General features: G+C 43.6%; 25 protein-coding genes across 25 annotated transcripts; 12 read left to right on the forward strand and 13 right to left on the reverse strand.

Moving 5' to 3' along the window:
* Positions 1-17: 17 nt before the first annotated feature.
* On the forward strand, positions 18-656 carry HK407_10g15840 (uncharacterized protein; the record flags this gene model as incomplete). The annotated part of the gene is made up of 1 exon (XM_060421540.1): positions 18-656. The coding sequence occupies one exon, from the start codon at positions 18-20 to the stop codon at positions 654-656; it is 639 nt and encodes a 212-aa protein (XP_060276275.1).
* A 137-nt stretch (positions 657-793) lies between these two features.
* On the reverse strand, positions 794-1039 carry HK407_10g15850 (transcription elongation factor Elf1; the record flags this gene model as incomplete). The annotated part of the gene is made up of 1 exon (XM_060421541.1): positions 794-1039. The coding sequence occupies one exon, from the start codon at positions 1037-1039 to the stop codon at positions 794-796; it is 246 nt and encodes an 81-aa protein (XP_060276276.1).
* Positions 1040-1104: 65 nt separating this feature from the next.
* Positions 1105-1407, forward strand: HK407_10g15860 (uncharacterized protein; the record flags this gene model as incomplete). The annotated part of the gene is made up of 1 exon (XM_060421542.1): positions 1105-1407. The coding sequence occupies one exon, from the start codon at positions 1105-1107 to the stop codon at positions 1405-1407; it is 303 nt and encodes a 100-aa protein (XP_060276277.1).
* Positions 1404-2315, reverse strand: HK407_10g15870 (putative ThiF domain-containing protein; the record flags this gene model as incomplete). The annotated part of the gene is made up of 2 exons (XM_060421543.1): positions 1404-2227; positions 2264-2315. The coding sequence occupies 2 exons, from the start codon at positions 2313-2315 to the stop codon at positions 1404-1406; spliced, it is 876 nt and encodes a 291-aa protein (XP_060276278.1).
* A 95-nt stretch (positions 2316-2410) lies between these two features.
* Positions 2411-3844, reverse strand: HK407_10g15880 (uncharacterized protein; the record flags this gene model as incomplete). Its single annotated transcript, XM_060421544.1, has 1 exon — positions 2411-3844. One exon carries the CDS (start codon positions 3842-3844, stop codon positions 2411-2413), a length of 1434 nt encoding a protein of 477 aa, XP_060276279.1.
* Positions 3845-3953: 109 nt separating this feature from the next.
* Positions 3954-5963, reverse strand: HK407_10g15890 (uncharacterized protein; the record flags this gene model as incomplete). Its single annotated transcript, XM_060421545.1, has 1 exon — positions 3954-5963. One exon carries the CDS (start codon positions 5961-5963, stop codon positions 3954-3956), a length of 2010 nt encoding a protein of 669 aa, XP_060276280.1.
* A 170-nt stretch (positions 5964-6133) lies between these two features.
* HK407_10g15900 (uncharacterized protein) lies at positions 6134-6751 on the forward strand (the record flags this gene model as incomplete). The annotated part of the gene is made up of 1 exon (XM_060421546.1): positions 6134-6751. The coding sequence occupies one exon, from the start codon at positions 6134-6136 to the stop codon at positions 6749-6751; it is 618 nt and encodes a 205-aa protein (XP_060276281.1).
* Positions 6752-6772: 21 nt separating this feature from the next.
* Positions 6773-8662, reverse strand: HK407_10g15910 (uncharacterized protein; the record flags this gene model as incomplete). The annotated part of the gene is made up of 1 exon (XM_060421547.1): positions 6773-8662. The coding sequence occupies one exon, from the start codon at positions 8660-8662 to the stop codon at positions 6773-6775; it is 1890 nt and encodes a 629-aa protein (XP_060276282.1).
* A 54-nt stretch (positions 8663-8716) lies between these two features.
* Positions 8717-9766, forward strand: HK407_10g15920 (deoxyhypusine synthase; the record flags this gene model as incomplete). Its single annotated transcript, XM_060421548.1, has 1 exon — positions 8717-9766. One exon carries the CDS (start codon positions 8717-8719, stop codon positions 9764-9766), a length of 1050 nt encoding a protein of 349 aa, XP_060276283.1.
* A 97-nt stretch (positions 9767-9863) lies between these two features.
* On the reverse strand, positions 9864-10691 carry HK407_10g15930 (FtsJ-like methyltransferase; the record flags this gene model as incomplete). The annotated part of the gene is made up of 1 exon (XM_060421549.1): positions 9864-10691. The coding sequence occupies one exon, from the start codon at positions 10689-10691 to the stop codon at positions 9864-9866; it is 828 nt and encodes a 275-aa protein (XP_060276284.1).
* Positions 10692-10749: 58 nt separating this feature from the next.
* Positions 10750-10989, forward strand: HK407_10g15940 (yos1-like protein; the record flags this gene model as incomplete). The annotated part of the gene is made up of 1 exon (XM_060421550.1): positions 10750-10989. The coding sequence occupies one exon, from the start codon at positions 10750-10752 to the stop codon at positions 10987-10989; it is 240 nt and encodes a 79-aa protein (XP_060276285.1).
* Positions 10990-11015: 26 nt separating this feature from the next.
* On the reverse strand, positions 11016-11633 carry HK407_10g15950 (Rad52/22 family double-strand break repair protein; the record flags this gene model as incomplete). The annotated part of the gene is made up of 1 exon (XM_060421551.1): positions 11016-11633. The coding sequence occupies one exon, from the start codon at positions 11631-11633 to the stop codon at positions 11016-11018; it is 618 nt and encodes a 205-aa protein (XP_060276286.1).
* A 47-nt stretch (positions 11634-11680) lies between these two features.
* On the forward strand, positions 11681-12226 carry HK407_10g15960 (Got1/Sft2-like protein; the record flags this gene model as incomplete). Its single annotated transcript, XM_060421552.1, has 1 exon — positions 11681-12226. One exon carries the CDS (start codon positions 11681-11683, stop codon positions 12224-12226), a length of 546 nt encoding a protein of 181 aa, XP_060276287.1.
* A 127-nt stretch (positions 12227-12353) lies between these two features.
* HK407_10g15970 (uncharacterized protein) lies at positions 12354-12617 on the reverse strand (the record flags this gene model as incomplete). The annotated part of the gene is made up of 1 exon (XM_060421553.1): positions 12354-12617. One exon carries the CDS (start codon positions 12615-12617, stop codon positions 12354-12356), a length of 264 nt encoding a protein of 87 aa, XP_060276288.1.
* An 80-nt stretch (positions 12618-12697) lies between these two features.
* On the reverse strand, positions 12698-13747 carry HK407_10g15980 (uncharacterized protein; the record flags this gene model as incomplete). The annotated part of the gene is made up of 1 exon (XM_060421554.1): positions 12698-13747. The coding sequence occupies one exon, from the start codon at positions 13745-13747 to the stop codon at positions 12698-12700; it is 1050 nt and encodes a 349-aa protein (XP_060276289.1).
* A 92-nt stretch (positions 13748-13839) lies between these two features.
* HK407_10g15990 (putative peptidase) lies at positions 13840-14298 on the reverse strand (the record flags this gene model as incomplete). Its single annotated transcript, XM_060421555.1, has 1 exon — positions 13840-14298. The coding sequence occupies one exon, from the start codon at positions 14296-14298 to the stop codon at positions 13840-13842; it is 459 nt and encodes a 152-aa protein (XP_060276290.1).
* Positions 14299-14412: 114 nt separating this feature from the next.
* HK407_10g16000 (calcineurin-like phosphoesterase) lies at positions 14413-15321 on the forward strand (the record flags this gene model as incomplete). The annotated part of the gene is made up of 1 exon (XM_060421556.1): positions 14413-15321. One exon carries the CDS (start codon positions 14413-14415, stop codon positions 15319-15321), a length of 909 nt encoding a protein of 302 aa, XP_060276291.1.
* Positions 15322-15459: 138 nt separating this feature from the next.
* HK407_10g16010 (uncharacterized protein) lies at positions 15460-16254 on the forward strand (the record flags this gene model as incomplete). Its single annotated transcript, XM_060421557.1, has 1 exon — positions 15460-16254. The coding sequence occupies one exon, from the start codon at positions 15460-15462 to the stop codon at positions 16252-16254; it is 795 nt and encodes a 264-aa protein (XP_060276292.1).
* A 42-nt stretch (positions 16255-16296) lies between these two features.
* On the reverse strand, positions 16297-17451 carry HK407_10g16020 (ribosomal protein L3; the record flags this gene model as incomplete). The annotated part of the gene is made up of 1 exon (XM_060421558.1): positions 16297-17451. The coding sequence occupies one exon, from the start codon at positions 17449-17451 to the stop codon at positions 16297-16299; it is 1155 nt and encodes a 384-aa protein (XP_060276293.1).
* A 289-nt stretch (positions 17452-17740) lies between these two features.
* HK407_10g16030 (CSL zinc finger) lies at positions 17741-18028 on the forward strand (the record flags this gene model as incomplete). The annotated part of the gene is made up of 1 exon (XM_060421559.1): positions 17741-18028. One exon carries the CDS (start codon positions 17741-17743, stop codon positions 18026-18028), a length of 288 nt encoding a protein of 95 aa, XP_060276294.1.
* Positions 18029-18163: 135 nt separating this feature from the next.
* Positions 18164-18919, forward strand: HK407_10g16040 (putative Tma46 protein; the record flags this gene model as incomplete). The annotated part of the gene is made up of 1 exon (XM_060421560.1): positions 18164-18919. One exon carries the CDS (start codon positions 18164-18166, stop codon positions 18917-18919), a length of 756 nt encoding a protein of 251 aa, XP_060276295.1.
* A 106-nt stretch (positions 18920-19025) lies between these two features.
* Positions 19026-19676, forward strand: HK407_10g16050 (cyclin; the record flags this gene model as incomplete). The annotated part of the gene is made up of 1 exon (XM_060421561.1): positions 19026-19676. One exon carries the CDS (start codon positions 19026-19028, stop codon positions 19674-19676), a length of 651 nt encoding a protein of 216 aa, XP_060276296.1.
* HK407_10g16060 (dehydrogenase E1) lies at positions 19673-20719 on the reverse strand (the record flags this gene model as incomplete). Its single annotated transcript, XM_060421562.1, has 1 exon — positions 19673-20719. One exon carries the CDS (start codon positions 20717-20719, stop codon positions 19673-19675), a length of 1047 nt encoding a protein of 348 aa, XP_060276297.1.
* A 104-nt stretch (positions 20720-20823) lies between these two features.
* HK407_10g16070 (uncharacterized protein) lies at positions 20824-21411 on the forward strand (the record flags this gene model as incomplete). The annotated part of the gene is made up of 1 exon (XM_060421563.1): positions 20824-21411. The coding sequence occupies one exon, from the start codon at positions 20824-20826 to the stop codon at positions 21409-21411; it is 588 nt and encodes a 195-aa protein (XP_060276298.1).
* Positions 21412-21506: 95 nt separating this feature from the next.
* Positions 21507-22064, reverse strand: HK407_10g16080 (uncharacterized protein; the record flags this gene model as incomplete). The annotated part of the gene is made up of 1 exon (XM_060421564.1): positions 21507-22064. The coding sequence occupies one exon, from the start codon at positions 22062-22064 to the stop codon at positions 21507-21509; it is 558 nt and encodes a 185-aa protein (XP_060276299.1).
* Positions 22065-22354: the final 290 nt, after the last annotated feature.

The following is a 22354-nucleotide window of genomic DNA, read 5'->3' on the forward strand; positions in this document are numbered from 1 at the left end:
TGCACTTCCCTTCGCACATGAGCCAAGAATATCACATGTGCAAAAGAAATGCCGATACAAAATGCATCAAAGGCATCGTTAGCATATCAAGAAATCTCGAGATCCCACAGAAAACGGCATATCTGGCATTGGGAATCTACTACAAGCACACACTTGATTCAAAATGCACGAAAGTAGCCGCAGCAGGGGCTGCATGCATCATGCTGGCCGGAAAAATCAATGGATCGCTAAGAACCCTTGAGCAGATCCTAAGGGCTAGCCACAGGTACTATGGAATCAACTCAGAAAGCACATTCAAGCAAGATTATGAAGATGCCATAGAAATCGAGCTGCATGCATGCATTTTGATAGACTTCGACTTTAGCACAAACGATCCATACAGGCTTCTCAAGGCATTCTGTACAGAAAACCACATTCCTAAGCAAAAAGCACAGACTATATGGGCTATACTGAACGACTCAGCATGCATCCCTCTTCAGTTGGCGTTTTCGTCCAGGATAATACTAATGAGTTGTGTGTTCATTTCAGAGCTCATAGACAGCCATGACATGAATGTCTCTTCATTCAAACAAAAGTTCGGGTTCAATGGCATCCAAGATATCGAAATCAATTTTATTTCTGAAGAGATCGTTTCAATGTATGAGAAGCTAGTGTAGATAAAAATCATTACAGGCCGCTCATACCATCCAAAATCCCGTTGAAGCAATACATGTGGCAGGTGCTTCAAATGCTGCTCGTGTGATAATCCGCATTGCGATTAAACAGGATATGTCTTCTGTAGATGCTACGATGTTCAAATATCCTTGCCACAGCTATCAACCCATGCAGAATACACATCTATTCCTGTTGTAAGTTTATCTATGTCACACATAAAGCTTGCCTCGCATACAGAGCACCTTGCGATCCCCTTCATCTGCATCTTCTTGATCACACACTGCACAACATTCTCGTGGCTGCACATCGGGCAGTTGAAATGCCTTTCAAGCTTTGCCTGCCTTCTGGGCATATTGATTTTCCTCCGTGCCTTCTTCCTACCCATCCTACAATACAAGGGATGCTGCAATCCAATTAACCACATCTAATGCCAATTCACACACGCCCTCGATGGAAATCGTAACTGAAGAAGAAAGCGATATAGAAGTGCTTGAGCTTCAAGGCGATGTCGAAAACATGGACACATTCGATGGATGCTTCAACAAGGATCTTGTGCAGCTTGAGTTTCCCACATTTATATTGCAAGGAAGAAAGGTCCACAAGGAGCTAAGCATTCTTCAAAGAGACATTGTCAACAGTACTCCCTGCATAAAGCTGGTAAGGAAGCTCAAGACAGTCTATCTATTTGACAAGCCACCAAGATATAGAAGATGCATCGTAAACAGCAACAAACAAGCAAAAGATCCGTTCTAAGCATACTTGCATACTATACAGTCCTCATCTTTTTCAAGAAGATGCTTCTTGATAATCAGCTCATTCTCTCCACTGTAGAATATAAAGTCATAGGCCTCCTCTGATGAGCACAGCATTTCATATGCCAAGCTTGCACAGATAGAATTAATAAAGCACACATTTGGTATTATGCTATCATACATTCCAAAAACCTCAAACTCGTTAGTGCTCAGCTCGTTCGATGAGATCGCATTGAATGAATCAACTATTCTCTTAACTGCTCCTTGCTTGTCAGCAGCTCTCATATTGTCCAATGCCATATCTCTTTCGATTTCCACCATCGATCTCAGCACTGCATTTCTATTTTCTGGCGTAATATGCACAGGCACAGACCTCATCATGCACATTCCAGGATCATTCGCTTCATACAGGTCCTTGATGCAATACAAGCATGCCAATCCTTTGCGCACCATCTTTGCATGTGCCTTATATCCACCAATTCCACAATCTATCAACACTTTGCATTCAGACCTCATAAACATCAAGTTTAAGTCCATTCTTGTACCAACATTATCCACTGCACAAACCAAGGCATCATATCGGCTTAGCAGGCAGATGTCTACTTCTTGTATCCTTTTTGTGATAAACTCAGCCTCTTCTCCATACATCTCGTTGATTACTTCAGCAGCTCTTTGAGACTTGTATCTGCCCTCGTCCGCCCTTGTAAACATACAAGACCTGTGCAGGTTGCTCAATGCAATCCTGTCATAATCCACAACCAGCAGCCTGTTGCCTCTCCCTGCAAGCAGCTTCAAAAGCTCAATCCCTGTTCCTCCACATCCTTAAATTAAAAACATCACATACCTACTATCACAACCCTCATCATGAAAATTCACAGCTCCGCATTTCAACTTGTAATTACAACACATTTAATCAATTCTCATCTTAGCTGCATCACTACACAGTTTTCGTACAATGCATAAGCTACAAGCCACACATGTATATCATTGGCTCATCATCGGAATTAAGTAACCTCTTTTACTTCAGGATACATCTGCATCACATTCTCCTGTGCCTCAATCAGAATCAAAGCCTGCTGCACAACAAGCATCTCTTCATATCTAACTGCATATCTCAGCCCTGCCTCATATACTGCTTTGCTATTCTTGTCGTTCCTACTCAGAAGAACTCCTCCCAGATACACATACGGCTTGAAATACCGCTCATCCAGCTGTATTGCTGTTCTAAAACTCTTTTCTGCCTCATCAATTCTTCCCTGTGCCTGCAGCACAACTCCCTTCAACAGGAACGTTCTGGGATCCGCCCCATGGCTGCTCTCCATCTCTGTAAGTATATCTGCCGTCTTTTCAAAATCCTCATTCTTCAAGTAGAACTCGCATCCAATCGTCAGGATAAGAATGCTCGAGCAATGCCTCCTTAATCCTTCTTCAACAGCACTACCTGCTGCCTCGTTCCTTCCTCTCCCAACCTCATACACTATTCTGTCTACATACAAAAAGTCATAGTCACAAACACACATTGCCTGGCTAATCAGCCTTTCATACCTTTCGTTATCCTTCATATGTAGATATGTCTTGGCTGCATAGAATAGTACTCCTACACTCCTGCTGTTCTGTGACACAAAGTCATCAATATCCATCGGGACACGCCCATGAACTGCTTTTAGGTATTCTCTTAATCCAACCGAGTATATCATCTTCTCTTCCTCAAGCAGTGAAATCGCAGCTGCATCCTTGCCCTCAGCATATTTCGCCAGTGCTGCAACAAACTTCGATAATGGATCACTCCTGTCCTCAGCCATCGCAATCGCATCTTCATATCTCCCTTTTCGCACCAGCTCAATCACCTCATCACTCACAAGCGATCCACTTCCAAAAAGATCAGGAAACGTGCTAAACAAGCCTTCATACACAATCCTCGACACCCTACCCTCAAAACTACCCATTCTTCTCTTCACCTCCACATCCGCTTCGTTCCTTAGCATTTCTTGTGCTTGCTTCCTGTATCTTTCCTCTTTGGTCACCAATCCACACACAAAAACATCGTACAATGCTTGTCTCTTCATCCCAAGCACTTTGTGGCATTCATACTTCAATCTCAATGCCCTTTCGTTGTTCAGCACATTCAAACCCAGCGACTTGTTTGCATACACAAGTGCTTCGTTATATGCCTTAATCCTTACAAAGCACATTGCCAGATTGTTGTAAACACTAACCGCCGCATTGTCTTTCCTCTCCAGCAGCTCCAGACAGCGTAGATAGCAAACAATTGCCTCCCCATACATCTTATCCCTCATACACACAAAGCCCTTGTTCACATACTCATCCAGCATTTCCCTTTTCCTTCTACTTCGCTCCCTTGCCTTCAGCCCTTGATACACAAACATCAATCCAGAAACCACAGCAACGGCAAGAAACGCAGTTGTTTGCTTCCTCATTGTTGGGATTCATTTTTTGCTTAATTTACTTCTTACCGCCATACATTATGCAATGCGCTCGAGCATACAGCACTCTAATATTTAGCCATATCGGCTCTGATATGCACAATTACACACCTCCAACTGTTTGCAGATGTGCATCTCCATCCTCAATCGCATACATCTCGTCATACTTCGATAGAAATCTCGATCCGGCTCCTCTCAGTGCTGCCTTCAGTTCGAATCTTTGCTCGTCATTTGCTTCAAACACAAACTCCAGGATCACATCCTTGATCTCATCAATTTGTTGCTCAGGTGCAGCCTCCCTGTGCTTGCATATCACAGATACCAGCAGTGCATAGTATTTATTCTCGATGCAGACTGACATGTCCTCAAACGTCCTGCAGTATCCCAGAATCATGGCTCTTGATGCCAGCGATACGTATACTGCTTCCAATTCATGAAAGTTGTTATGTATGCCTTCTTCTGCAACAACACATTCAATCAAGTATGTGCCAATCATTCTTAGCAGCTCGACAGATATCTGTGCTTCCCTCATAAGAATAACATGCAGAAACGACAGAATGCTTGGATCAAAGCACACAAATCCATCGCTGAGCTTCATCATCAGAAACTCCACAAAAATACGCAGTCCTTCACTGCATGCTCCACACACATAATCAGATATCATGCATCTGAGCCTTGCAAGGCGTTGATCGTTGCTTTTTGTGTCCATCAGAAACAAATCTCCAAGAACACTCCATCTTCTTTCCGTATGCATCTGTTCAAATGACTTGATAAAAAGATATACTGACGCCAACAGCAATTCTGGGAATGCCTTGATCGACCCTATAAACAAGGACATGTAGGATACATGCTCTGCATTGGCAAAGAAAGCGCCATCAAACACAAGTGGTAGGCACTCGTGTTGATTTCCAGGATGGCACACGAACACAATTAAGTCGTCCCAATGTATCTGTGTTTTCAAATCGCCAAGCACGTTGAATATCTTTGACGGATGGCAGGCACTGGTTATGTCGTTGTAGAACACAATCCTATCAAGCTCAAGATCATCTTCTACTGCCCTGCATGCATAGAGTGATTGCATGCTTCTATACTTTGCAGAAAGGAACCTGTCTTTTATGTGGCTTGATTCGTGCATTGCCAAGTAATCCATCTGTGGAACGCTGATGCCATGAATTACAGAGTATGCATACGAAAAGTCAGGTGTCTCTCCGACGGCATGATGGATTGCTGGCAATATCTCCAGTGCACATATTGCAGCAAAGACCTCTTCATAAACATTTGGCATCTTTGTGGCGAATGCGTTGAGGCCAAACACGATGGTTTTCAGCAGTCCCCTGCACACTGACTTTGAGTCTTCGTTCATCTCAAGTCCTGCAAGTATGTGGATCGTGGACAGCACCTCTTCGGCATCATGCTCGTTTATGAATGCAAAGCTCAGGCAGTTGGTGATGATTCCTGAGAGGTATACCAGGAGAGATATGATGTATGTGTGTTTCTGTGAAACCGATTGTGGGATGTACACAATGACTGCTTTAAGTGCAATGCAGCATGCCACAAGATTCTTGTCGATGATGTTGTCTGTTGCATATGCAGTCAGTCGTTTGAATACCGGGAGCAGGCGCTTGAAACACATTGATGGATTGTCGAGAAGCAGCATTGTGAATCCGATTTCTCTATGGCTGAACCTGCAGCTGAATATTCGCTTTATGATTGATTTGTACAGGTTGTATGCCTGGCTGTATCCAAAGTGCTTCCGATAGTACTCAAGGTCTATGGACGATGGGCTGAGCTCTGATACGCAGCATACAAAGTCTTCGATGTCCACAGGAATGATGGATCTTTTGACAAAGTCTGCCATCGCTGCACTGAATTCGGTGTGGAATATTGTTTGTGAGCGACTGTACTGCTTGAAGAAGCCTCTGAGCTGGTCTAGGATCTCTTTGGATCCTTGAGCAGGTTCAAGAGGGATGTTGGTGAGCAAGAAGTATTTGATGTACACGTCATTAATTGAGAGGATATCGATAACTGACAACGAGTTAGTATGCAAAGTGGTTTCTATGATCAACTTTGTGCTGTTGTGTGTGTAGAAGTCCAGATCATGTCTTACTGCCATGGAATGCTGTGCATTGACGAATTTGAAGAGTAGAGCACCAATGAGAGTCGGGCAAGTGCATGCAACAAAGATGTTTCGGAGATGGCAGTGGCGTGTCTTACAATATGCAGCTGAGCAGCTTTTTTATTTGCATGGCTGTGCATATGAATTGAAAGCATGCTTGCCCTTGGATGACGGTTGACAGGCCTAGTAGGAGCAGGGGCGAGTTGCTCGAGAAGAAGATATACAAATCGGCGCTTCTGGAAACAGTCGAGGTTTTGAACAAGAATGCGGATGAGAAAGACTCGTGCAAGAAAAAGAAGCGTAAATCAGTTGATGAAGAGGCATCTGGTGAGAACGGCATACCATGGATAATTAAAAAGCCAAAAGTTGATCCGTATAGGACAACAGAAAAGAAACAGAAAAGAAACCAAGAAGCAAAGGCAATGCATATCCAAAAGAGACAAGGCAAGCAAGATACTAAGCATTATGAGAATATCCAAACCGAGGAGCATTCAAAGAAAACACGAAAAGAAAGGAAACAGGAAAAGATGAGCGGAAGAGGACATGGAATATCTTCCAAAGAGTACTATGAAAAGTTTGTGAAGAAAGAAAGAAGTACAAATGTTCAGAGTGCACGTAATTCCGATAAAAAACAAAATTCTGATGCAAATGATCAAAGGTCTAGCAGAGATTCGTTTGCATCTAAACGGAAAACAGACTTTCCGGCCAATGCCAATGCCAAGGGACGGCAGGGATCGAAATCAAATGATGGCAAAAAAAGAAACACAAGTCACAAAAAGAGGTGAGAATATTAGTGGCCTGATACTTCAGTAGTTTATTCCTGGAATTAAATCTGCCTTCGGCTTTTTTCTATCTATGATGATTGATTTGGCTCCTGATAGTTGTATATCATCTTCCGTGTCTGGTTTTACAATACAACAGTTTATCCTGCTTACATTGTCCATTATGCATATTTCCAGGCTTTCTACAGCTTCAAAGTACATGCATGGCTTACTATCTGCCCAGATTTTCAGCCGTGCCTCCGTGCATGCGTTCTCTGCAAGCACATTGATTGAGAACCTGATTGGCATTTTGTCATCCACTTCAACAACAGAGGGCACAGAAACCCTATAGATCGATACCTGGATAGAGCCGATATCTAGATCCTGGATGTACCTTACCATTGCATTAACATCGCTTGCGATCGATATGTTGAATCCCGGCACGCAAAACAAATACGGTATTCTTCTCAGTATTCTGCATCCATTTCCATTCATGAGCTCGCACATTCCTTTGTAGATATAGAAAACAAGCCAAGCCTGCTTTCCCTGCCTAAGCATGTCTTTGAACAGTCGATCATACATCCTCTCAATTCCCAGCTTACCCTTTTGCTTCCCATTATTACGAATACCTGTACCAGGATGCATGTCGCATTCTTTCTCAGTAATGAATTGGCAAATAATGTCTTTGCAAAACTGATAGTTGTCGCAAGCAGTCTTTGGATTTTTGCTCTCCATCATCTCAACAAACAGGAAGTGATCAGAAATGTCCTTACTGACATCGATTCTGTATCCAGCCTTGCACAACTCTCTCAAAACAACAAGCCTTGTGATGTAGTATGGATCGTCTAGTGAGCACTCTACTCTGGCAATCGATGTACGAACATAAAACTTCGCAAGATCTGCAAAAAACACCTTTGAATTCCTCGAAACCATCCTCTTCACGGCACAGTGCACCTCTTTTGGCTCTATGCCGTCCTTCATGCGCAGCATCAAAATATCATACACCATTGTGCTTTCATATCTCAGGTTAGAAAGCAGACTCAAAATGTTTAGTCTGATTCTATCATTCCTTTCCCTTAATCCTTCAGATATCTGTGCAGTTATTTCTTCGTCGACCATCAGCTCGTATTTTTTGCTAAGCATTACCAGATACTCTGTGCATGCCACCCTTAACCCCTCATCATCATCGTTCAGCGAGTCCACCAGGAAGTCAAACGCTTGAGACACTGTTCCATGCGTAGTAAGCTCATAAACAGCTCTTACGGTGTTTCTGCGCACGTCGGAATACTCATCTTCAATCCCATACACAAGAGCCCCACACACATCCTCCTTCCCTTCCTCTATCTGCTTTGTTAGCATCCTTTTCATTGCCTCCTCATCTATCCACTTGAATCCTCCTATTGCCTTCGATGCAAATTCCCTCAGGCAGTGCTCCCTATCCCTCATAAAGATGCATACTGCCTTGAGTATCTTCATCTTGTGTTCTTCAATGCTTGCAAACTCCACAAGCCGCTTTAGTGCTGCAAACCGCACCCCAACATTCTCATCCCTTGCCTGCTTGATTAATGATCCCACAGCAACCGTTCTGCCCTGAAATAGGTATGCTTCTCTAACTATATGGCACGGATCGTTCTGCAGCAGCATTGCCTCATCATCAGCAAACCACCTTTGATGCATACACAATGCAATTTTCCTGACCTTCGAGCTTCTGTGAGTCAAAAGCTTTCTGATAGCATCCACATCAAAGCACACCTTATCAAAGGCATTCTCAAGATATACAGCAACATGGTGATCGTTGCATTCTTCGTTGCACTCGTCGGAGCGGTATCTTTCCAAAGGCTTCAGGCTTCCATCGGCAGCATCCGTCACAATTTCATTCAGCATCTTGCACTCGGTAAGCTCGTGCTCATCAAATATTTGTAGTCCTGGCAGCATGGGCAAGTGCATCCTCCCACAAAACACATAAAAAGCACCAGCTGACTGCATCCCATGAACAATCCCACCCAAATAAAGGACTTGTGCGCAAAGGTCAAGGAAGACATCTCTTTCAGCAAAGAGGTTCGTGGATTCGACTTCGAGAGCGGATGCACTCTTCAAGCACTCATTGCCTCGTTTGAAACCACGGGCTTTCAGGGATCCAACCTTTTCAAGGCAATCAACGAAGTTGAGAGAATGAAGAATGCAAAGATCTTTTTTGGATGCACAAGCAACATCATCAGTTCTGGGCTCAGAGACATCATAGCAACATTGGCAAAGCGTAAGTGTTTCAATGTGCTGGTAACAACAGGAGGGGGAATAGAGGAGGATCTCATCAAAACATTCAAGCCAACATTCTGTGCTGACTTCAGGCTTGATGGAGAGCAGCTAAGGGAGAACGGAATTAACAGAATAGGGAATCTTGTTATTCCAAGCAAGAACTATGAAGAGTTTGAGACATGGATCAGCAAGGTTATAGATGACCTGACCGAAGGATATTCGGAGCAGAGCCCGCGAATTCTTACGCCTTCTGCATTCATAAGAATACTTGGAGAAAGAATAGCAGATGAGTCATCTGTTCTGTATTGGGCAGCAAGGAATAAGATTCCGGTGTATTCGCCAGCAATTACTGATGGATCGATTGGAGATATTCTGACATTCCACAAAAGAAGGCGCATGCTAAAGCTTGACATTGTTGAGGATGCATATCTCATGAACTGTGAAGGCATGACATCGCAGGAAACAGGCGCCATTATCCTGGGGTGTGGGCTGGTTAAGCATCACATCCTGAATGCAAATCTGTTTAAGGATGGCCTTGAGTATTGTGTGCTGATTAACAATGCACAGGAGTTTGATGGAAGCGATGCAGGAGCCAGCCTTGAAGAAGCGGTTAGCTGGGGGAAAGTTAAGCCTGGAAGCAGAGGAGTAAAAGTATTTGGAGATGCCACTGTGCTATTCCCACTGCTGGTTTCGGCAACATTCATGAAAAGCCAGGCTATAGTGCAGCAACCAGTAAACTATCAGAAGGATTCAGTGGCCGATGAGCTATCAGAAGCACAATAATTTAATCTGAAGCAAGCACTCTAAAAACGAGAGAATAAACCTTCTTATTAGAATATATTATTGGAAACAATTCGGTTTCATTTGATAGCAGCAAGGCTCAGTCTGCCCTTACTTCTTCCATTTCGTATTCAAGGCCTGCATCTGCACCATATCCGCATGGATGTATGGTGATTTCCTTGCATTCAATGCTTGTATCAATGTCTGTGGGGTTTTCGGAGACATTCTTCATTCCCTTGCAGTACAGAAAGCATTCCATCGATGTAGCCTTGCTTGCCTTCGGCTTCAATAGCATTGCCTCATCATAGAACTTTCCGAAATGGTTTACTATATACGGCGTGTATATGCCTTTGAAGCACTTTGCAACTAATGATGATCCATGCTTTGCTATCTTCATGCACATACAAAGTGTGGAAACCAACAGCTCCGACTGTAGATACTCATCGATTTCATGCAGGCCAGTTATCTCTGGCGCTCCGTCGCATATAACAACATCTGCCTTGCTTCCTCCAAGACATTGCAGAATTTTCTCAGCACATACATCCGACGTTATGTCTTCTTTTATGCACACAACGCCATCGATTGGCGCAATGTCTTGAACATCAACACAGACCACATGCTGCTGTGTATTTGCAGAAATGCCATTCTTATGCATACTCTTCATCTTTTCAGATGCATACTGGCTCCAGCTTCCTGGTGCCGCACACAAATCCACAACACTACTGGCGCCTTTGAATACATCGTGCAGTGAATCTATATGCATGAGTTTGTATACGCTTCGAGCCCTATATCCATGTTTTTTGGAAAGCCTATAGTACACATCTCTCTTCTCGTTGCTTTCCATGCGAAGATCCACAAAATCGATCAGCATAAATAATGCAGAATCCATGTGGTTGGTGCCTTCATCAGGAACACACATGCAATGCATATTTATTTGCACCGGATTAACATACAATTGTTGTGATGCTTTCAAAAACCCTGCATAAATGTTTGGCATTATGACAATTGCGTATGGAGCGCTGTTTCTTTTGAATGCAGTGGTGATTCTTGATGACAGGAGGTTTCTGTCAAGAGTGGGGCTTCCATTGTCTCCAGATGCAAGACACACTCTTGGCCCCAGCCGTAAAAAGATGGTCGAGCTGGTCCGAGCAGTAAAGACCGTGACAAAGATCCCGCTGATCATACTGAACACGCTGTGCATAACATATGAGATCTTCCTTGGATAGAATACATAAGATAATAAGGCATTTATTCACAAATGCTCGCTTAGATCATAGTCTATGTCAAGCGAGTCGTCCTTGGTGTTATCGCGTTCTTGAGATGCTGCTTGAATGCTGTTGTTTCTGAATAAATCGTTCGAGTCCAATGCCTTTTCATTGATCTTGTTTACACGTTGCACTTCTTTGATGTATGCCTTGTCATAGCAGCAGTTTCCTAGTGAGTTACCGAACTGCCTCATTGCTCGTTTCAGTGCATCAGTTGCTGCCTCTTTCTTTGCTTTTTCATATGCAACCACCCTGCTCCTCTGCCCCTCGGAGCTTCCAAACCCTACATCCTCTCTGCACGAACCGTCTTTCAGTGTGATTCTCACCACACAAGAAACGCCAAGAGACACCCTTGCATCCTCCACTGTCTCGCAGTCCACAGTGGTGCTTCTTATTTCAGACGACCACCCATTGAATCCAAATATCCTGTTTGCAAGACTGATTGCTGTCCACCCCTCGATATATGCCACCTTTGCAGAGTTGAAACCAGGGCGGTAGCTTATGAACTCGGGCCCAAGCTTCTTTTTCAGCAGCTTCGATATCCTTGCAGCCTCGTCCTTTGAAAATCCCTTAACCCGTTTGCCCTCATGCATATCCTCTATCATTGAATAACCCCTTAAAAGGCATGCATTTCCCAAACAAGAATAAATAAATGTTTTCGCTGCAAGGGGTAACAATGAGAGCAGATCCACTTGTGAGTGCTTTGAGAGCAGACAAGAGCACTGGAAAGCCATTCTACACAGCGATTCCACAGGGAATGATGCTCAACAAGAGCTTCGACATGAACACGCTCGGTATGACGTTCTTCCAGCGCACGCTGTGTTTTTTGGTGTGCTTGGGAACAGGGATGCTTGCGTTTTTATACAGCATGATCAAAATCCTGCGATTTTCGCCATCTGGGTTTATACTTCCATACACAGCGTCCAACGTGCTGTTCTTTGCAATGTTTGGGTTTCTGCTTGGATTTAAGTCGTACTTCAAGAACTTGTTTTCAAAGAAGAAGCGTGCATACACATCATGGTTTATTTGGTCAACTGTGATGACGCTGTACATAGTGTTGAAGTACAACACTTATGTATTGAATCTGATATTCTGCCTTGCACAGGTGATTTCATTCTTTACCTTTTCCTTGACTTTTATTCCTGGAGGAGTAGACGGCATATCAACAATGGCCACCATGCTTTTCAACAAGAAATAAATATTTTCTGGAATACTCATCTCCACCATAAAACTGCTGATAAGTAGAAATTCTCACAGCAAGTTTAACCATATGCTTGATAAGATGCTATTCGATTATCAACCATGAAAATATACACAAGAAACAACTATTTACTTGACAAAAATGAAAATCCTACAGAAAGCAAAACAATAAGCAATGCAACCGCTGCCTGAGGTAGTGACGATGCTGGTACAAACTTTGCAAGTATGTGGAGCAGAAATACAATCCCAATGAATATAAGCGAAATCATAATCGTTTGCACCGGTGAAATGCAAAGCCTCGATACATGACTGTTCAGTAGCTTTCCAAGCTTATTCTGTCTGTTCCTGTACTGCTGTATCTGGTTTGTCGATGGTGTTGATCTAGACATTTACAGGGATAAACAATCATTCCATTTATTTGCTCGCATAAACATCCTGCTAAGGTACAGCCAGTTCTGCTGCCATACCTCTAGAAGTCCATATCAAATCCAAACTGCAGTCTTTGCACTTGCTCGTTATCCGTCAGTGGAATTGCAAAGCTTGTCTTTATAACAGGCCCATCCTTCGACCTCATCACAGGAACACTTATTCCCACTCCAACAGATGCTCCAAGGCATTCATTGTTCTTGGCCAAACACGCTTGCCTGTTCATCAAAAGATCTCGGACAACTCCCTTCCCCTCAGAAACACATCCGAGGGACCCAAACATGTAAGCCTTTGCTCCTCCAACACATAAGCCAACCCTCTGTGCTATCTCTATAAATGAGCCTCCTCCTATTTTCAGCCCCGATGTGCTTGGCGATATACTCATTGCCTTGTATCCTCCAACCCCCTCTCCAAGGTAGTATCTTTCAGCAATATGAGGCTCTCCAAAAATCATCCCCATCGATGCATTCATGTCCATAAATGCATTCCTTGCCAGATGTTTGCTTACAGACATGCCAATCTGCCCCTTCACAAACATCCTGCAAGGCCTTGAATCAAACACTCCTGCTTTTGCTTTAATGTCAAGCATAGATATCCTTTTCCGGATCTCTAGAAACGTTTGGTCCAAATACCCTATTCTTTCTCTTCCTACAGACACACTCTGCTTCTCTCCCTCAAGCTCCACACTCGCTCTGACGTGTGGATAGTCCTCGTGTGGCGACGCCATTGTACTTGCAATCCCAAAAACATTCAGAAACCCTAATGTGCCAGAGATAAAAGGCTTCGAGAACTTGATGTTCATGTCTCGAGCAGTGGATACCGAAACATCAAGATTCTCAGCATGCCCAAGCAAATTCGGTAGCTTCATCTTGAAGTATCCCTTCGGAACGCACCCAGTTGTATCTCCGCTGAAGCCAATGCTTCGCTTTTCTTCAGATACCACAAGTCCATCGTTTGCATAAGCCACTGTTGAAAATATCTTCAATCTTCTAAGCCTGCCAACTACGCTCTCAATTGCATCTCCTTCAGACATCCTCAGGATCCTTTCAATAAACGCCTCGTCCGTTTTGCCAATTCCAGTTATTTTGAACATTCCAACACTTGGGGATGGCAAATGACAGAAATACGATTTAATACTATTCATGCTCACTACTTGTCTCGCAAACAACAGTCAGGCTTCATAATCTATATCTTGACCTCTGTCTTGCAGAAAAGTAGGTCCTCCACCATCCCAACATACGGAATGTAGCATCCACGCAATTCAAACGTAGGATCATTCGTCAGATTGCCCACCACGTCATACGTACTTCTAAACACCTGCGTTAGCTCCTTCTTTGCACTACTCCTCTCAATAATCCTGCTCCAAATAATCTCTGCTCTGTCGCTTCTTCCTCCATACACAGCCCTTACATATACAAAGATCTGCTTCAGGTTGAAGTGGAACTGAGAAGACAAGTCTATCTTCGGCTCAAAAAACACTGCCTGCGATCTTCCATATGCCTTGTACTCAATAATCTTCAGCGATGACTCCGGCAGACTCTTCGGTACCATGTACGAAAACACAAACACTCCAAGAAGTAGCACAACCGTGGGATTAAATGCATAAAGCGCTAGTGCTATAAGCCTCTTACTTGCTGTCTTCATGAGGGCCTTACAAAAACAATTAATATGCTTAATCTACTCATCCATCCTCACATGCTGCATAAACGCAGTGGCAGCCACGTGCGTTCATGAATATCATCTGCTTACAAACCCTGTATGAATGGGTTTGCACACAAACTCCTGAATCTTGAGATTCTTCCCGAGCACGACGTCATGCTGATTTGCACCAAGGTGTCTGAAATTCTGATCTCCGAGCCGAACGTTCCCTCCGTGCATTCACCGGTAACAATCTGTGGAGACATTCATGGCCAGTTTTTTGATTTGGTAAGCATGCTATGCATAGATGGGATGCCTTCGCAGAGAAAGTATGTGTTTCTGGGCGATTATGTTGACCGAGGCAAAAACTCTCTTGAGTGCATTCTCTTTCTGTTTGTGCTGAAGATCATCTATCCAGACAGCATTCTTTTGATAAGAGGAAACCACGAGCAGGCTGTCATCAACCGGGTGTATGGCTTCTATGACGAAGTAATTGAGAAGTATGGCAGTAGCAGGGTGTGGCGAATAATAAACGAGGTGTTTTGCTTGATGAATGTTGGATGCCTGGTTGATGGGCGCGTGCTGTGCGTGCATGGTGGAATCTCTCCGAAGATCACCTCTATCAACCAAATGAAAAGGATCGATAGAATGGCGCCGATTTCAGACAGTAGCGAGTTTTCAGACATTATGTGGGGAGATCCATATGATGGCCGGGGGTTCCAGCCAAGCCCACGAGGAAGCGGGTATTTGTATGGAAGCGATGTTGTGTGCAGGTTTCTTGAGCTGAACAATCTTGTTAGCATTGTAAGGTCTCACCAGCTTGTGATAGAAGGGTACAAGTTCCATTTTGACGAAAGAAACGTGATAACTGTGTGGAGTGCGCCAAACTACTTGGGAAAGTGCGGAAACCCTGCAAGCATTCTTCGGATCGACGAAGATTTGGATATTTCCGACAAGGACTTCTGTGTATTCAAGGCCACGCCTCAGAAGCGAGAGTTCCTTAGGATGCCCGATAGGTTTGGCATTTGAATGGAAAGCAAGGGTGTATTGTTCTAATCATTCACGCCTTGCATTCTAATGCAAACTATCTGGGCTTGCATTTGCATACTATTATGTGTGATTGTCAATGCATGAGTTCTGATATATGTGGTTGCTTGATCGCATCCCATGCATGGATCACTGGCAGGCGAGTGGAATAGATTGAAAACAGTGGAGGAAGAGCGTTCGGTTGAATTAATGGATGGATATGCAGTAAGAACATTGAAACGTGACATAAAACAGTATCTGGGATGCCTAGAGTATAGAAGTATCCCGTTTCATCTCAAGAGAATCAAGGCCTCCGGCAGCATGCTTTTGGTACTAGTTGATCTAATAGATAGCCATGATCCAATTGAGAATGTTAGAAGGCTTGTCTGCCAGATGGTTAGAGATGGATTTGGAGACGGTTGTGCATGCCCAGATGAGCTGATTGAAACAGTGTGTGTTCCCAGGTTCCAGCCAATAACCGATGAGCAATACTACAGAAGTGCGTTCGTATGGCCATGCAATAAACTCAATAAAGCCAAAGAGAGCCTGGATATGGTATATATTCAAGCAATGATGGATGCATTAAGTATGCAGCATCACAACACAGAGATAGAGTGCAGTAAGGCATGCTTGATAGCAGATGGATGCAATAGTGTCTGTATTCATGGTGATACCGACAATCATCTTGGCCATTCTATATTTAAGGCAGTCGATGAAGTTAGCAAGTCACAGGTCTCGTATCTGTGCACAGGCCTTGATGCATTCTTGCTCAACGAGCCTTGCTTGTCATGCTCAATGGCTCTTGTGCATGGACGCATCAGAAGAGTATTCTGTGCCAACCAGAGTGCAGATGGACCGTTCTCTCTTCTCAAGATCAACTATAACAAAAGCCTTAACCACAGATACCCTGTGTATTTCATGCCACGATCAGAATAAAACAAAAACATATTTCTGCACACCAACAAATATTCAGATGCTTTAATGAACCTCATCAACTATCTCTGCCTTCTTCGCACCATAGAACACCCTCTTCTCCTCGCTTGTCTGGAACCGTCCGTGCCCAATCTTCGACGACGTGTCAACAAACTTGATCGCCACTTCCTCGCCCTTCTTCTGCTCATACAGGCTCTTCCTAAGCGTCACCACCCTCTTCGTAGGCCCCATCACCGCACCCTTCACCATAATATAGTCGTTTCGCACCACCCCATAGTGCGGGAACCCCCCCATCGGCGTTATCGTCTTGCGTGTCAAGTCATACTCAGTCTGTATCTCCTCGTTCCCATTCCCAATCATATACACCCTCTTGTTCACCTCCGTCCTTCTATGGAATCCCATCTGTCCAGCCCTTGCTACCGAATACATCACCCTGCTTGGGTGCCATGCTCCAATACACGCCACCTTCCTTATGCCCTTCCGTGACTTCCTCGGCTGGATCCGCACTCCAAACCTCTTTACTGTTCCCTGGAACCCCTTCCCCTTCGTTACTCCAACCGCATCAATATTCTCATTCACCCCAAACACCTCTGCAATCCTTATCTCCTTCTCAAGCCTGCTCATTGCCCATTCAATCTTCTCGCCTACACTTCCCCCATTCACCTGCATCTCTGCTATGTGTGCCTTCTTCAGGTTCAGCCTCTTCACCAGCACTGGCTGTGTCTCCACCAGCACCCTGATACTACTTGCTCTCTTCTTCATCTCCTCTGCACGCCTTTGCATCTCCTCTGCACTGTATCCGCTCACAAACTTCTTCCCTGTCTCTTCGTGTCCATATCCAAACATCCTTCGTAATGCCCCTTCGCTCAGGTGTGCTGCATACACCGGCTGCATCCGCTTCTTCCCCTCTGCTGTTTCCTCGTACCCAACTACTCCATGCACAACCATCGGCGGCGCCTCAAGCACCGTGACCGCCTCCATCAGCTCCTTCGTCACCTGCTTGTTCTTCGTCACCAGCTCCTTCGTCCTCACCACATGTGTCATTCCGCACTTGTACACCATGAATCCAGTCAGGTGCACTGCCTTCTGTGCATCATCCTCTGGAAAAGCACCGACAGACGGCCTGATTGTTCTTGAGCGCTTTCTTGGGCAGAACTGCAACGACCCATGTCTTGGCGCACTGAACTTCCTGCAGCTCATTGATAGAGGGCACAAAAAATTTGCATTAATGCAGCAGAGCAGCTGTGCACTGCATGTGGATGGGCAGGCACTGTCTGAAATAGAGTGTGCACGCATGAGCAGGCAAGGGTGTGCATGAATGAATAAACATGGGCATGTATAGAACACATGAATGCACAGGCATGTGGAGAACACAGAGTATAAATAATGAATCCAATCGATGCAATGATAAATACACATAAGAAGCGGGCTGCCAAGAAATATAGCATGCATAGCCACTTGATTTTAATGCTGATTTTATTACCCTGCTATGTCTTCTCACTCTGTAACAAGCTACGAAGCATATTTCAAAAGAGGGATTGCATCAACGGATTATCGTGATGAAGTCGATGATTATCCTGTATACGATGAAATAGACATGAAGGATTTTGAGTACAACAGCACAGACAAAACATTCTACTATCCATGCCCTTGTGGCGATAGATTTGAGATTTCTCTTGATGATTTGAGAAATGGAGAGATAATAGCAAAGTGTCCGTCGTGCTCTCTATTGATACGCATAGTTTACGAGCCTGATGACTTGGAAATGCATGAATAATGTTTGTGTGGCCATAGCATGCATCGGTGTAATAAATATAATGAATATATCGGTGTATAGTATTAAGCAAAGAGACTTGGGCAACAGATAATTTGTCGTCCTTGAGTTTAAGCTGTGTATTGAGGAACCCAGGCCATGGTAAAGAAGCAACAAGAAGTTAAGCAGAAATCATCGAAAGACATAAAAAAAGAGCTAGAGGAGAAGGCATTTGGACTTAAAAACAAGAAGCAGAAAGCAGCCATTATGAAGCAGTTGGAAAGTCTCAATCTCAAAGAGCAGCTTGAGAAGAAGGAGAGGATGAAAAAGGAAGAGACAAAGATGTATGCCAAGCAGGTGATTCCAATAGGGGTAGACCCGAAAACAATTCAATGCATAAACTTTCTGAACAAAATATGTCCGGATGGAGACGGATGCAAGTTTGCACATGAAGTGGTCAAAAAAGTAGAGAAGCAGAGCACGGAAGCAGTGGCTGAAAAAGCAAGAAGCATATGCAGATTTCTTATAGATGCACTACATTCTGGAGAATACAAAAGTGACTGGAAATGCCCGTTTCCAGAATGCAATGATGTCCATAGGCTTGTTGAGATGAAGGAGAATGTGCAAGTTGAGCTCACTCTTGAGGAGTATATTGAGTTTTCCAGGCAATCTCTTCCAGCGGAGTTGACTCCACTGACTGAAGAGAGGTTTAAGGAGTGGAAGATTAAGAAGCAGAATGAAGAGAAGGAACATGCTAGACGAGTAAGGGCACTTTCGACCGGGGTTCTTGGAATAGAGTTGTTTGAAACACGCCGAGAGCTATTTAAGGACGATGAGGAGGCATGTGAGGAAGACTATGCAGAGAGGTGCTACTCGGAATCTGATGAGAGTGATGCGCAGTATCATGTTGAATAAATGGCTTTCTTGTTTGTACCGTAGAGCTGTTGAGTTTGTGCAGGGCCACAATTTTCTCCCGCCAATACCTGAGAAAGTTTTTAAGCAGCAAAGAGCCTGAGAGTTGATGAAGAGGGTATTTGAAGACATTACAAATGTGAGCAGAAAGAACATTAAGCTGACGATACACAAATCTGCACATAGGAAGAAGCTCCTACGATGGCTATATGAGGTTGTCAATGACTTTGAGTATTCCCAGGTGACATTTTCGATAGCTGTGCTTATTCTAGACAGGTATGTAGAGATGCGAGGGCTTGACCTTACAAAGTACCAGCTGGTTGGCATTTCTGCGCTTTTTTTGAGTGCGAAGCTAGAAGAGAAGCATCTTAAAACCTTGGACGATTATGTGTTTGTTACAAGCAATTCGTTTCTGAAACAGGAGATTCTTGACAAGGAGATAGAAATGCTGAAGGCTCTTGAGTTTGACATGATAATGAAGCTTCCGCATTGTCTTCTGAGGGAAGCACAGATTGAAAAGATGTCAGAAAGGTACAGTATGAAACAAAGGCAGGAGATCTTTTTTTGTGCATTTTCGTATTTAATAGAGAAAAACAGCTGTAGATGGAATGCCCTGCAGCTGTATACTAAGGGGATTCATGAGGCATCGAGCCTGTTTTCTGGATGTGAGGCCGACACTGACTTCAAGTTCTATCTTGAAAACAATAGAGTGATTAAAGGCATATTTATGTATTTGCTATACATATTATTTGGTTTCTAAAGTAGAATGTCCTTGAATAGCTGTTCTTGAGGAGTATGGGCGCTATTTTTTGCAAGTTGTGTAGCCTTTGAGACTTCGTCATGGGCGTCTTGCTGCATTATTTCGAGCTGAGTTTCTGAGTAGAATTGCAATAGCTTGTTTCTTATTTCGACAGCACAGTCGTTTGCCTTTGCAGATTGTATTTCACCATTTTTCCGGTAGTAATCTTTTGTATCTGCGGTTGAGTGAGTACAAAGCCTATGTGTATCTATTTGCAGAATGATAGGGCCGTTGTCCAAGGCATAAGCTCTAGCATACTGCATGGCGGAAAGGATTGCAAATGTTGAGCCGTGGCCGACTCTGATTCCAGGAACCTGATTGCCTCTACGGAAGAACTCAGCATCGGCGCTGGCGTTTTCTAAAGGCGTCCACATGCCATATCCGTTATTTTCACACACAAACACAATAGGAAGTTTCCAAATCAACGCCATGTTGAGGCATTCGCATACTTGGCCTTGGTTTGCAGCGCCATCTCCGTAGAATGCATAGCAAACTTTGCGAATGCCTGGCTTTTGAAATGCGCGGTATTTCAGCGCATATGCTATTCCTAATCCAAGCGAGACCTGAGCACCTACGATGCCATGTCCGCCAAAGAAATTCTTGTTGTAGAGATGCATAGAGCCGCCTTTTCCTTTACAGATGCCAGCTTCTCTTCCAAGCACCTCACCCATTATTTCAGATATGGTGCATCCAGTGACATATGCAATGCCATGGCATCTATATGAGGAGATAACCATGTCGTCTTTACTAGCCTTTTCCAGGGCAGCATATATCGCCTCCTGCCCTACTGAGAGATGGCAAAACCCTCGAATGAGCCCATTTTTGTAATCGTCGATCATCTGCTCCTCCATGTATCTGATTCTGAGTATTTGCTTGTATATGTGCACAACCTCATCAATGGGGAGGCTTTTGATGGCGGGGATGCATGATTTTTGTATAAGGTGTGTTTGTATGTGATCTATGGCTTCTTGTGGATCTAGATGCACGTGTTTTGTATTATCCATGTGTTTTGATCAATAAAAGCAATATGTTTGCCACATGAAGCAAGATGTTTTGGATGATATAATATTGATGAATGTTTCATACCTGGCATGATTGGTAAAGGTAGATGAACCAAATGAGCCCCATGAGCAGCCGTGAGATATTGAGTGTGGCTGATTTGATTGGCCATGCATTGAAAGGGTTTCCGCTGAGAACAATGCACAAAGAAAGAGCGAATTCATATATTCCTAAGGAGCTTGCGATGCAACTGAAAGGCGATGCGTTGAAGAGCACAGTTCCATTTCTTGTAAGCCTTGTTGAAAGAGTGAAATTGGCACAGAAAGCATATGGAAAGGAGTATGCTAAGCAGATGGCAGATAGAAGAGAATTCGCACAGGCTCGGATAAAAGAGATAAAGGTGTTGATGAATGCCATGATAGATGACGAGAAAACAAGCATGATAAAGAGTTTGATAAGTGAGGTAGAATACTATGAGAAGATGGGTATGAGGCCGGTGAGCATGGCGACAGTTGATGCAGAAGCAACAAAAGCGATTTTTATGAAAATGGAAGGTATTGATGCAGGAGCTACGGATCCATATGTAAAAGAATATATGTCAAGAAGGATTTGCTTTAGTGAATCAGTATCTTCAGATGTTGAGATTTCCACGCTAAAGGCAATGATTGAGATGTTAGAAGACGAGTGCGGTAACTGAATGAATGGTTTGCCGTGCAAATAAAAACGATTGGGCGTAAGCTGAAAGCCAAATACCAATGAAGTTTAATACAATCCATGATGATCACAGGTTCCTCAGCTGTTTGAGGCATTGGATGTAGATGCAGAAAGAACACGCCTGTTTCTTAATGATACGGTGTTCATTCCAACTCTGTTTTTCTCAACGAAGCTTGGTGGCTTTGGAGGAGCATATTCTATGCTGATGCTTAGTGCGATTCTTGCAAATAGAATGTTAAGGAGGTTGAGGAGTATTGAGGGAATGGATATTATCAGGTAATAGTAGCGAATGTGATTGATGATACTCATGATCTGTGCAGTGCATGCTTTTTGATTTGAGCACTCCAAGTAATGGAGAATGATGTTTTCTGCCTGTGCTATGTTGTATGCAACGCCTAGAGCTTTTGAGACATCACTCTGGTAGCTGATCTTAACGTAGAGAACGATAGCTGACATGCCGATGAGTAGGAGAATGCTTACAAGAAGATACAATCTCATGTACAGCCGAACCTTACTATTGATTCCACAGCTTGCAAACAACCCAAGTGTTATGTTAACCATTGATGTTGTTTTGAATATAGTAAGTATGCTGAGCGTAGTTTTGAGACATTGGCCCTCCACTGATACATATAGCATGTATGGGACCAATAAAAACGGAAGGGGAATGTTTATGACGATCAATAGCACCGAGCACAACTGGTTAAGTGCTCTTATATTTCTGAATGCTGTTGTGGCCATTCTCTGAGTGAAAGGATTCTTTTTAAAAGCCTTGGCCACCAATTGGATTTTCAGGAAGTGTTAAGGAGTCTGAGTTTTTGTGGTATGAATAAAGGGAGAGCATAGCATAAGTATTGGTTGGCTGTGCTTATGATTTATGATTTAAGCCATCAAGAAATTAATAAATCCATGTTATGTTGAGATTATAA

This window comes from Ordospora pajunii, assembly GCF_021821965.1.
Source record: "Ordospora pajunii strain FI-F-10 chromosome Unknown Cg_10, whole genome shotgun sequence".
In the NCBI taxonomy this organism is placed as follows: domain Eukaryota; kingdom Fungi; phylum Microsporidia; family Ordosporidae; genus Ordospora; species Ordospora pajunii.